Below are 13,896 nucleotides of genomic sequence, written 5' to 3' on the forward strand. Positions count from 1 at the left end.
TTTTTTTAATTATTTTAATTTCTAATCGTTTTTTTAAATAATGCTGGGAAATGCCCCTTCCCCAATGAAAACTTCCTCTATAGGAATATCCTACCACTTAACCCCCGACCCACCCACCCCCTGCCCCAACTACCGGAAAAAATCCCCCCTGAAAACCTCTGTATACTTCCCAATAACCAATACTATATGTAAACATTGGGCAAAGTTCATAACTTGCAGACCTTCCCCTGGGGACTATGGGGGATTAAGCACCCTTAAAGACATATTTATTGTATTTTTCGACCATGTTGAACAAAATGGCTTTCTCAAAATTTTTATCGGGTGACTTGGGGAAAAAATGAGCGTGGGAGGGGGCCTAGTTGGCCTTCATTTTTTTTGGTAACTTAAAAAGGGCACTAGAACTTTTAATTTCCGTTCGAATGAGCCCTTCTGCGATATTCTAGGGCCACTGGTTCGATACTATCACCCCTGGAAAAAAAAATCAAAAATAAAACAAAAAACAATTAAACACGCATCCGTGATCTTTCTTCTGGCAAAACATACAAAATTCCACATTTTTGCAGATAAGAGCTTTACACTTCTATAGTAGGGTTCTCTGATACGCTGAATCTGATAGTGTGATTTTCATTAAAGTTTTATGACTTTTTGAGGGTTTTCCCCCCTTTTTTCGAAAACAAGGCAAATTTTCTCAGGCACGTAACTTTTGATGAGTAAAACTAAACTTGATAAAACTTATATATTTGCAATCAGCATTAGAACCTGGTTCTTTTGATGCATCTATAGGTTTCAGAATTCCGTTTTTTACAGTTTCGGTTATTATTGAGCCGGGTCACTCCTTACTTACAGTTCGTTACCACGAACTGTTTGATTTATTTTTTATCTGGTACTTTTATTTTGCTCTAATGGTCAAAAGAAGTGATCATGCCATGTTGTGTATTCTGGATTTTCCGGGGGAGAGCCCGGATTTTAAGAGACAGAACTTTGCAAATAGGCTAACAATATGCTACTTATTGTCCTTCGTTCAGTCACACATTTTGTTTGCCTCGATGGTTGTATCAATCGACTTAACAGTCATTTTTTAAGGTGTTGCTACTTTCATAAAGTTTTATGAATGAGAGTCTTTTTCTGTAATTTCTTAGAAGTTTTCAAGCAAACATTCTAAAAGGAAAAACTAAAAACATTTGAAAATTGAGCGGCACTGATTACCCCTTAGTTGTCTTTGAATGGTTGAGTCTATGGTAAAAAGCTACAGACCCTTTTTCGGCTGTGTGATTTTTTGGTATGGCAGCTTTTTTTTTATAAAGACTAGTTTATTATCTCACCAATGACTATCTAAGCTCAGTAACTTTTCATAGACACGCTAAAAGGATCTTTAAACCTTCCAGACGAAAAAAAAAACAAAAAACACACAAATAGGCTATTATGCAAGATGATTATTGATGAGAGATAGTGCTGCATTTAAAATAGCTTTAAGCGGCGGATAATTTACAGAAATTTACAATGTCTTGTCATAATATACTAAATACTCAGCTACAATTTTATTGCGATATAAGTAGGGAAATGCGGGGGACTGCGCTTAATGAAGGGTAGAGGTGGCTGCCGCCTTCCGCCTATAAGACTAGACATATATAAAAAGTGCATTATTTCTAACAAGTTTATCCATTATAAACTAGTTTTATTATTTTATTTTTAGTTTATTTGGCATAAGCAGATATGGGTAGGGGAGTGGGCAAGAATAGGGGTAGCTTCATACCCCTTCCCTCTATAAGTCTTAAAATACTTCAAAATACAACATTTTGTAACATGTGGGAAAATGTGATCTTTTATATCTTTGGCTCCCCTATGCTAGGAAACTTTGTTTACACCCCTGCCCAGATTCTACTTCCAAAATTTGTTCGGGAGCACTTAGTTACATGCACATTTTATTCTTATCCAAAAAAATACTTTAAAGAAATTGACACTTATCCTCCTCTTATTTGAAATAAAAATTGCTGCCAGGGTCCCTCCTGTTTTACCGTAGTTGTAATTCAGAGTAACAAATGTATTCCTAAGAATCTTTTCCAAGAAACTCTAAAAAAAACGAAAAAATAGTAATGTCTCATTGACTTGGTTAAAACAAATACATTCTCCCCCACCCTCCTCCAGTACCCAACTGAGGTCTATCATTGTCAAAAACTACAATTTCGTAAGGTTTCTTTTTTTCAAATTATGAATTTTTAGGGCAATAGCACATTTTCGTAAGTGTTCTAACGTTGAACCGTGAAAATAAATCACTAGTTGGTTGATCTTGACTAGTGAGTGAGTTGACTAGTGAGTTGATCCAAAACTAGTTACTTGATCTTGACAACGTTTTTCGTACGTAAAGATTCAAGCATTAACAGTCAGTTGATTTCCAAACACTATTACACCTTCAAAGTAAAGCTACATCTTTTAGCCTTTTCTTGCCATTTATTTTAAGATTATCATTTACTAGTGTTTTATCACACGTTTCTTTTTTAAATTTGACGCCCGCTGCTAACAAAAACAGCACAACTCCAACGGAGGTCTTTTTAATTAAAAATTGAATTCTTGATTTTCCTAATTTTGATATGTATATGGTTATGTAAGTTTCCACTTAACCGATTCAAACAGTCATATTTTATTTTCAATGTCCTCGGTACCTCAAAAAACAAACTAGTGAATGATTAGGAAGCTCTCTTGTACTTTTCTGTAGTTTTAATTTAGAGTGACAAAGTCGTCCCAGTACTATCAAAAGTTTGTTAGCGGATAATGTTAGTTTTCCAGGTTGTGCACAGTAGACATATGTGAGAAACATGCCTTTATTTCATTATTAATATTAATTTTTGGCACTGCAAGAGACAGGGAGCCACCAAAATACGTTTTAAAATAAAAAAAATTCCATGTTTTCCAATTTGATTCCAATAAAAATAAAAATTGTCTGCGGTATTCACAATTATCAATATTGACAAAATCTTGAAATATGTCATGCCGTGATAAAGGCCTTTATCAAGTTTTTAAGGTAAATCTTACAGAAAATAAGACATTTGAGATGTTTTGTAGGGCTATTCAACCAATCCTCAGGGTAGATTGATCCTTTCAGTAAACATTAGCACCAGACATTTACGCGCATCGCCTCCCACACAAAACAAATTGGAAAAAAGAGAAAGCGTCAAATGGAAAAAATTGTACGAATTTTCATGAGTTATTTATCAAATGCAGGCGATACAGGCTTTTCTTTTATTTTTAAGATAGTTCAATGACCCCTAGAGCCCTTTTGCATCGTGCCATTTTTTGTATCTGTCCAAGAGTTTTGAGTAATAAACACGTCGCTTTTGCCAATCTTTAAAACAAGAATTTCGACTGTAACATCCCTAAAATATGTCATATTGAAGTTTATTTCTGCTTTGTTCGTGGACAATGTTTTGGACATAAAACTTTTCAAGAATGTCAAGCATTAGCATGGGTGGGGTCATCTACAGGGGTAACCAGACTGTTCAGCTATCCTCCCCGAACCATACAAACACACACACACACACACACACACACATATATATATATATATATATATATATATATATATATATATATATATATATATATATATATATATATATATATATATATATATATATATATATATATATATATATATATATATATATATATATATATATATATATATATATATATATATATATATATATATATATATATATATATATATATATATATATATATATATATATATATATATATATATATATATATATATATATATATATATATATTATATATATATATATATATATGTATATGCACATTAACGCAGACGATTAAAACATAATAAAACATAATTTACCTTGAATGAGATCGTATTCAGGATCCAGCGAAACCAAAGTTAATGAAGAGTTATCCAAACCAGTAAACGAGTAAATAATATGTGTACATCCGAAAGGGTCTAAGTCACCGGGCGAAAAATCCATCGGACTAGGGCGATAAATTGACCAGGCTCCCCAATAGCAAATAACTTTGAGGTCTTTTCCGGCTGAAATAAAAAAGAAGTCGATTTATCTATTGGTTTAAGACCATATTTTTCATACGTCTATCTGTAAAAAAAAATATAGCAGTCCTTTATAATACAAGAGAAACACTCAATAAATTGATTCAATGATGAACTTTGGCACTTCTTCATTTCTAATAAAATCGTAGATTTGATATTTAGCTTATGATCCTTCTTAAGCTTACATTTGGGCTCATTTAATATGTCCAAGAAAATTGTGGTGTACTTTCAAAGCTACTCTCAAAATATATTTTAAAAAGATTTTTTTTTACAAAATCATAGAATTTTCTTCTTTTTTTGCCTTACCAATACCATTTGCAGACAATGCAAGAACTTGTCTACATTTGACCTTTCTAGAAAACCAGTCTGGAAATCTTGAAAACTCAACCCCTCAAGACGCACCCGAAAAGGTCTGTTCATGCCCAACACCATTCAGGTGTTGGGCATGTGGTTTAGTTTTGTGTCCAAATTTCTAACCCGGTTTTCAATAAAATATGAAATGTAGACTCTAAGGAGATAAGCCGAATAAGCCACCATCTTCAAAATTAAAGTAATAAATTCCATAATATTTTTATTTTTAAGTTTTACTTCGGTAATAAATCTGATAAAAACTTGATTTTGTTTGTCTCATTAAATCGCGAATGTTCAATTATTAGCAACATATTTGAAAAAAAAGATACAGTTTCGAACATGCTTCAAGAGCTACCAGAATCTTATGTTTTTATTTTTATATTTTGTCTTAAGGAGAACACAAGTCCTTGAGCCTTAGGACGCTTTCTGGAATGGATGAAAAAAAAAACTAGATTAAATTCATTATTTTGCTTCTTCAAAAAAAGGGCAGAAAAAATGTAAGGCTTCGTCTGAAGATTATGGTGAAGATTTTTCTTTAAGAGTTGTCATTTTATTATAATCATCGATTGACCAACATACATCAGTTATTAAGTAACAAAATTGCATATCTCATTTAAAAGTGAGTAAAGAATTCTACAAAACTAGGAGGTAGGCTAAGCAACATTAGGCAGATGAATAAATGACACCGACTAATGCTCAAAAGTATAAGTATCTTGAAATACCCCATTGAGGATTAGAAAGGAAGGAAGAAGATTTTAGAACGAAACCAATTAAAAAGAAAACTACAAACTTACATCGTAAAGAATAGCTCTGATCTCTTTGTAATGCATTGACAGTAATTTCTTCTTCTCCTTCCATTCGTTCATTTACTCTTTCGTCATAGTGATGAGCATTTTCAGGCTCGAACACAGCATTTTTAAAAAATTGAAAATTATCGGGGGGAGCCTCAACTGCCCCTCTGTAAAATTTGCCAGATGCACGAGGACTATCTGCTTCAAGTAAGTTGCTGCTCTGAATGGAAAAGCCTTCGTCATCAATCACAGCCATATCCTCTAAGCCTAGTCTTTGTGTCCGAGTGAACATCGGGTCAGGTCTTCCTTCTACTGCATCTCGAAGTGGCAGTCTTCCCTCAGCATTTTCTCTACTCAAGCGTAACAGCTGTTGAGCTTGAGCTTCCGGATGTCCTTCTACTGCTGATCGATCGAAGCCATCAGAACGGTGTATGGAGCTTGATATAAAGTAGATGACTAGAAAAAGCCACCCCATTTTGGTAACTTTCGATCAGTAGTCTGCAAAAAAAGGGAGTTTTCTTTGTGAATTTTGTTATTTTTTCACATAATGCAATAAGTCATGGAAAACCGAAAATAAATATTACACCTGTAATGTAATACAAAAAGGCCAAGTTAATATGCTTATTTTGCACTACAGGGTGTACCGAAGATCGTTTTGCCTAAACTGGAAAACAGCGCGTCGATTAATATCAAAAGACCTAGACTGTGTTGCAGAAGTAACAGAGGATTTCGGTTACTACACGGTGATGGTTAACGGTGGATACTTACGTGGTTACTTACGGAGGAAAGCTTGATCGTGAAAAACAGAATTTCGTTTCTTTAGCATTAAAGGGAATACAATAATGTTATATCAGCTAGAGAAATTAATGTTTCAATTCCAAAGTCTAATCATCCACAGGGCATTTTATCCTATGAACCCTACTCCTCAATCTGCGTAAAATCAATGCTAAAATCCTAATAGCAAAGCCAATGTAGGAATGTATGTTGTGCTTTTGAATTCAAATCCTTGTGCGCTTTATTATATTAACGTCTCGGTTTCTAATTCTAGAATTTTCTTTGATAGACAAAACTTTAAGGGATGTAGGAGGATTTATCAGGAGGGGGGGAATGAATGTTTAAGAAAGTACAGAGGAAAATATTGGAATTTTTGCGAAATTTTCCTAAACACAGGGGTTTCCATACATCTCTTAATAGTGTGAAAAGGGGCTTTTCCCCTTTGGTGATGAGGTATTTGTATTCGTTTTTTCGCTCCTTTGCTAATTTTCTTATATGTGTATTCTGTGTTTTTCCTTTTTCCTTATGAACTATGTCTTGTTCTCTATTGTGTTGACAGGATTTTCAAAAAAAAATAAAAAAATAATATAAACAAATATCTTTAATATTTACTTTTGGAGAATATCCTTGGGAAGGCTTAAAGTTAAGAGTCAAAACTTAAAAAACAACTTCATAACTTAACAACTCAAGTCAAACACTATAGCTTAAAAAAAACATAAAAGTTAAGTTTAGTCGTACTGGCTTCTGTAAGAGTCAAATGGAATATTTAGAGGACCTGCGGACATTTCAATCCCTTATACGAGACTATGTTACAGGTTATAAGCTAGACAGGCACTCACGGCGGAATTTTTTTTTCGGGGAGGGGTAGCAATAAATAAAACGCTTCGGAGAAGGGCGGGGCAATAATAAAAGGACAATTTCATTCCACAGTTTTATTAAGAAATTCAAGGAAAATTTGGATTTTTAGGGGGGTAGGGCAGCCAACCCTACCGTTCTGGTGTGCGTCCCTGATGCTTTCGGTTACATCAAACACCTTATTGTTTCTGTTCAAGTAAAAGTTTGACGTTGGACATGTAGCAGGTACAATGATTGATTATAATAATCGCTCATTCAATATAAAAAAAAACACGCAGAAAGAAAATTGAGTGAGAGCTTACCACTCAATAAAAAACTGTGGTTATCCGGTAATCTTTTTAAGTAGAAAATTGATACCGGATCAGTAACCTTAGCGGACAAAGCGGTCACTAACCGAAGTGACCACACCCTCCCCTACTAGGAGAAATACAGGTCCATAAGGTAAAAGTCACATCTAAAGTACAGGCCTAGTCACGAAATAAGCATACCATAAGGGTATACACTCTTAAAACTAGAATAAGGGCGTGTCGTTCTGCTCTAAAACCTCTTGAGATGTACTCCATAGATAGTAACTGAGATGGACTGTCGTGTGACTAACATGCAATATTGAACACATTGCGTGTGGCAAAGACTTATGTCAGTTGAAGAGTCTTGGGATAATTAATATGTCAAATAAGAAACATTCGTTTTTAAACTTGACAACAGTAAAAATAATGTTTTGCATGGAATATAGGTTATTTTTGTCTCTAGGAATTGAGTTTTCCTGAAATCGCACCTGGAACATTTTTGGCTTTTATTTTACCATTAAAAAATTAAATAGTATCTCTGATATTTTTGTTTACTGATCTAATATAAATTAGGACATTATTAAACATTTTGCTTAGCAACGCATCCTCACCCCCCCCCCCCCCAAAAAAAAGAAAAAAAAATGTTTGTTCCAAAAATGCACCAGTAGTAGGCCTACGGTTTGGAGGCTCAGAGCCCTCCCTTCAAAAAATGAAATTATACCGACATTCATTATGTTTTTGTATGATGCTTAATAACCTATTCCCCTAAAATTATTGTTTGAACTCCTTCAGAAACAGAGCCCTGGAAATGCCCCTATAACCACACCTACCTGTGTAAATCAATACGCATAATAGGTGTGAATACATCAACATAAAATAATACGATAGATTGAAACACTTCAATTATTTTTTTGGGGAAAAATTATAGGTCATTTATATATATATATATATATATATATATATATATATATATATATATATATATATATATATATATATATATATATATATATATATAATATACTACCAAGGCCATATCCAAGGGGGTTGAGGGTTTTAACCCCTCCCTCCCGAAATGTTTGCCTGACTAGTAAAAACGTAACAAAATGGATATAAACAATTTTTGTATGCGTTTTTTGAGTTTTTTGTTTAAACACCCCCTCCCTCCTCCGAAAAAAACCTTGTGTAAAACGCCCCCGATAAAATAAAATCCTGGATACGGCCCTGTATACTACTAACTTTATAATTGAATTTGCAAGCAGAGAGCAGGTACGTGCGTAGCAATATGTCGGGGGAGTGACAGTGTTTATTTGAAAAGTTACAATGTTTATTTGATAAATTATTTGAGAAGTGCCCAGAAAATGGGAAAAGTTTAAGACTTTGGGCGGAGGGGTCCCAAGAGCCCTATCTTGGCGTACATAATTGGCAGAGTTTTACTCTGGGCCTTGACTTTCACAACCTAAAGGCTTTACAAAACCCTCCATGATTTTCCAATATTCCGTAGAACTCATTTTGTTTATTTGCTGTTTCTTTCTTCCTGTTTTGACGAATTGACGCCCATAGCAAAACAAGCTCCCTCCCCCTAAAACACATTGTGCCTTCTGGGAAAAGTTGTCACAGCCCCTCTCGTCCTCCAAAGTTAATCATAAGAGGAAAAAGAGTAGTCTGAAAATCATTAAAATCTCAATAACTCGAAGAGGAGGATAAAAGCTCTCCTTCCCCTCTAGCGAAGGGCGTGGTCATTATCATTGTCAATATTTTTATTTTAGGGTTCTACATTTTGAGAAGATGAAGTATGATTTGAGCCCACCACAGCCTTGCAATTTACTATTTAAAGAAAATGCCGTGTGTAAAATAGAACATTGATCTTTGTTAGCGGTTCCAATTGTTTCTTCCCACATAAAGTGGCAATCCAACTGACTCATTTAAACGGTCACTCTTGTTTAACGATAATTTTACGGTTGCAGCAAGCTACCGCGAAGTGCCTTGAACTTGACGAATTTACGGTGCTAGAGCCTACTTGCAATTATGCTGTAACTGTTCGTCGATCAGTACTGACAAGAAAAAACAAACCTAGAAATTATATAAAATTGGAGAACATTTTCTTACTCTTTTTAAATGGAGCACATGCTTTTTTGACATTTTTCCCGCTATAATTAATACAATTAAGTTTTTCGGTTTATCATTTTTCTGTACAGCCTAATTGTATTTTATTATGTGTGTATGCACTGTAATCACGGCCATATCCAGTTTTTTTTTCGGGGGTGTTTTACACAAGGATTTTTTCAGGGGGGGGGGGGGTACACAAAAATACCCTCAAAAAACGCATAAAATTTTTTTTATATCCATTTTTGTTACGTTTTCACGAGTCAGACAAGCATTTGGGGGCAGGGGGGAGGTTCAAGCCCCTTAACCTCACCCCTGGATATGGCCTTGCTGCTTCTTTTTTAAGAAGCAAAAAATAAAAAGATAAGCATCTTTTCCGGCAAACATGGGGACTCAGATAAATTTGGTCTCCACCCAGGGACGTACACAAGTAAGGGGATCTCCCCCTAAAAACGCAAAAATTTCTTTAATTTCCAGGCAATTTTTATTCTAATTTTTATATAAAATTTGCTTTTTTTGTTATTGGCCACCTCCCCCCTCCCATTTTTTTAATTGAGCTCCTCCAAAAAGAGTTCCTTGATACGTACCTACTACCAATATAATCATTCATTGTTTTTTAACTGTTTTCTAGCGAGAAGAGGAAGCTAAAAGATCTTCGTGGAGCCTACACATTTTTTTTTCTTTTGTAGCACAGGAACTAAAAAAAGAAGCTTTGTTCCTTAACATAAAAAATTAAGTATACAACAATTGCCTTTCATTGAAGTTACCGAGGGGTTGTTCACTTTCTAAAAGCTTGTCCACGAGGTGGCACACGCCTCGTGTCACAAAAGTATAGCATGAGTGGTCCTAATTCCATCATGCGTGGTGTGAAGAGAAACGGCGAGGGGGGAGTGTACAACTTGAGGTAGAACCAGCGGCATTCCAAGATGTAGAGACGGTGTAAAATGGACAGCCCCTCGTAGGAAAAAAAAAACATTGCAGAGGAGACAGGTACACAGCATGTTTTTATCAATTTCTTTTTTTAGGTTGTCAAATTTGTCAAATCATTAAAAAAGCATTACGTTAGATAAGAAACAATGGAAAGATTTTAAAAATCAAGGTCTTTCCAGAGAATATAAGGTCAGTGCACTCCACATGGAAGGTCGATGATGCATAGTATTGTGTAAATACAGTGAGAGAGTATTTTGGCATAGCTCTTTGGAGGTAAATTAACTTATCAATGTCCAGAATTATGTTTCAAATTCATATTGACTTAATCACTATTTTTTGTTGTTAAAGCAAGGCTTAATCAGGTGTTTCCTTTGGACTTCCCTGTTAAAAATATATGTATGTTTCAATATAATAAGTTTTTTGCAAGCATCAGCAAACATCAACCAAAAAAAGAAGAGTTTTGCTGACCTAGCATGGGTAGGAAAAGTAAAACCAATCAAGAAAAATTCCAACAAAAAATCCTACCTCCTTGAAAATATTAAGTGAAAGATTTTCAATTATTAGAATGATAGAAATCATGGGCAGAGCTTTGGTGCGGGTGAATAGTAGCCCTCTAGGAACATCATTGCACCCCATTCTCCTAGAAAAATTATCATAGTGATTGTAAGGCAATTACAGAATAGCAATTGTAAGGCAATTGTGTCACAGCTCTACAGAATATAGTAAATATGCCACCTTGCTTTTCTGTTTCCTTCTTCTCCCCTACCAAAATCCATAGATGTGCCAAGGACTGCCATCTCCTTCTGTTGGCCCTGCAAAGCTCAAAAACTGAAGTAATGCATTTCGCCTGAATTATACCACAGTGTGTATTTGAAACCAACATTGCAAAATCAAAAGACAGATCAACATAGGATTCTCGTTTATTTTGAACTAATTTGAGTCACAGCTGTGATGGAAACAAGATGTATTTAATAGTTCAATTGAAAATATATTAACAGCAGATAAATATTTTTGGTAAGGCATTGAAAAGGAAAACACTTTTTAATACAAAAATAATAAATCCTAAATTTGGCCTTCATATACGGATGCCTTTATCAACGCCAAAGGAAGTGGCCTAAACTAAACGCATAAAGAGAAACAGCAAGCACTATCCAAAAGAACAAAAAGAAAGAATGAAAGAAAACTCATGTATAAACTAAATTCCATTGGTAAAGTAACCAAAGAAGAAATTATACCCCAAATAATAAACTAATAATAGCAAACATAAATTAACAATCATGACTAATAATAACTAATAATAAGGTAATAACCTATGCAAAGCAGACATCTTGCTTTGTTGCAATATCTATAGCACATCTCCCTAAATATGTTCCAATGTATATATGCGAGTCATTGACTTACATTTTCAAATCGACTTCAAACGAGCAGCCATCATTTTTGAAAGAAAAAAAAACTTTGCCTCATTAATATTTTAGAACTTGGAATTATTAGAATTGTTCTTTTTTGCTTTTCAAAGAGTTTATTTAGTAAACACGAAATTGGTTACTAAAATTTTACTTTGCTACCCTGGTGTAGGTGTTCATACGGGATCAAACACGACATTTTAATCTTTTTGTTCAACGCTCATAGGTGCCACATATTATTCGGTCTCTTGTAAAGTTATTATTTTGAAATTAGACTGAAAATTACCGAAAAATATCATTGTGCGTAAACTACAGACGATAGAAAATATAGGACGTAGGGGTCTTTATTTCAACATTCAAAATGATATTGGGAATCAGTGGAACCTCACGAGCCAAGGAACAGATCTTGAACACTAGAAATCAAACCGAAAACAGACCAGGTATCCCTCCCATCCTCAACGGATTTACAGAAACACTAATGACAGGCAAAAAATGCCAATTTTTGTAAACAGGTGATAGTTTCAAACTTTAACCCCAATGGAATTATTTTTGTAGGATTACCTCCTTCACTGACAACGGCAGACGTCCATGTTAGTAGTTAAGGGTTTCTTAATTTTTAAATCATCGGTGAGGCTTACTCTGGTCGTACCCCCCCCCCACACCCTCAAAACACCAAGTCTTTTTTATCTTAGTATTAACATGTTGTCGTCACTGGCCCGGTATGTGAGGTGCGACTAGAATATTCAGAATTATGATTTATATCGATGAGCTACTCAGCACTTCAGTTATCATATACCGTCCAGGACCAGATTCTGTTTTCGTTACTTTCCAAGGAACGTCTTTGGTACTGAGGAATACACCTGTTTTTTTTTTTGGGGGGGGGCGGCTTATTCTGTGTCTCTACATGCTAAAATTAAAATAGGCAATAACAGGGGTACCTACTGGAATCAAGATCGCACCCAGGATTTTTTTTGGAGGCGGTTTTACTAAAAAAAAATGTCGGGGGGGGGGGGTTACCCAAAAAAAGTAAAAAACACATAAAAAATTTGTTTGTATCCATTTTTGTAACGTTTTTACGAGTCAATCAAACTTTTCAGGGGGGTTCAAACCCCCCTAACCCCCCCCCCTTCTGGGTTCGGCCTTGGTTGGAATAGGGGGCAGAAGGCAATCGCCCCTCTAGACTTGAAAACAACTGTTTTGGTGTTCTACTTTGAAAACTCGAAAAAAGCAAATACCCCCTCCCTAAATGTTAAAAAATACCCTTTGCTTTTTTCTTCATTAGACAAAATTGAAAAGATCCTTGCTCCACCCCTTTACATTTTCATGAATTAGAGTTACTGGATTGAAATGATTTCTTTATTAAGTTTTTTCTTTTGATGCTAAGAACAATTGAATGACATTTTTTCAAGTTATCTTTGAAAAGACCCCACCCCCTCCGCCTGAACAAAATTTATAGTAGGGACTTGGTCATAAGTGCTTGGGCCCATCCTCTTCCCTCTTTTTGTACACAAAGATCACAATATGCAAAATATATAAAAGTACAGGAAACAATGTTGTAAAATGTATAGGATCACTGTCTAACGAGAAAGCAATTAAGCTCAAAACTCACTAAGTAAAGAATATCCTCTAGCAGCGTTCACAAGTTACAGGACTCAACGACGAATGCGGTCATATATATATGGGATTGGGCATTTTGGCGACTTATTTAAGCCTCAGGCGGCTTTCATTCCAAGAGATCCCTCCCATCCTCATGATTGACTTCTCAGTGACCCGTAAAGCTGATCTTTAAGCGGGTCTTCTGAATGGTAAACAGTTAAAAGTAGAGCATTTTGAAGTTGAAAGGTCGTTCGCTCTGTGGACTTTTGAAATTAACAAACACTTGACAAAAGGGTTATATGGGTATGGTTGGTACTGATTGAATTAGGTTACGCGCATCAATGAATTCATTATCTGTACTATAATCTTATTTTCTCACCATTATGCAACTACGATTCAGGTTCTTTGAACCTGTGCAATAGAAGTAAAAGGGGTGGTAAAGTCGATACAAGTAGAACCTAAAAGGAGGAACGTGCGCAAGGTAGGGGGAGGGGGCTTGGGTTCTGACCCCCCCAACTCTTAAATCGTCTTAGATTTTTGGGCACTTCTTATTCAAATTATCAAACAAATTTGATTTTTTGTAATTGAGTACCAAGTTTTTTTTTTGTTTTTTTTTTTAATGAAAAATAGAACGTGATGTTAAAACTTGAGACGAATGGAAACAAAGACACATTATAAGTAAATTTAAACAAATAGAAAGTACGATCAATAAAAAAAAGTGAAATCTAAAACAAACAGGAATT

At 34.9% G+C, this 13,896-nt stretch overlaps 1 protein-coding gene across 1 annotated transcript in view; it reads right to left on the bottom strand.

The window, feature by feature from the left end:
• Cht10 (Chitinase 10) overlaps positions 1-13,289 on the bottom strand; it is a 141,333-nt gene extending 128,044 nt beyond the window's left edge. Inside the window, exons 1-3 of the mRNA XM_089091125.1 lie at positions 13,167-13,289; positions 5,206-5,700; positions 3,860-4,045 (exon numbers count right to left, since the gene is read on the bottom strand). Of these exons, the coding sequence (XP_088947251.1) occupies positions 3,860-4,045; positions 5,206-5,677 (658 nt within the window). The 5' untranslated portion in view covers positions 5,678-5,700; positions 13,167-13,289. The remainder of the gene's footprint in view (positions 1-3,859; positions 4,046-5,205; positions 5,701-13,166) is intronic.
• Between the last annotated feature and the right edge of the window lie 607 nt (positions 13,290-13,896).

This window comes from Artemia sp. Qi Xiang Cuo, chromosome 6 (genome assembly GCF_049724085.1).
Source record: "Artemia sp. Qi Xiang Cuo chromosome 6, ASM4972408v1, whole genome shotgun sequence".
Classification (NCBI taxonomy): Eukaryota; Metazoa; Arthropoda; class Branchiopoda; order Anostraca; family Artemiidae; genus Artemia; species Artemia sp. Qi Xiang Cuo.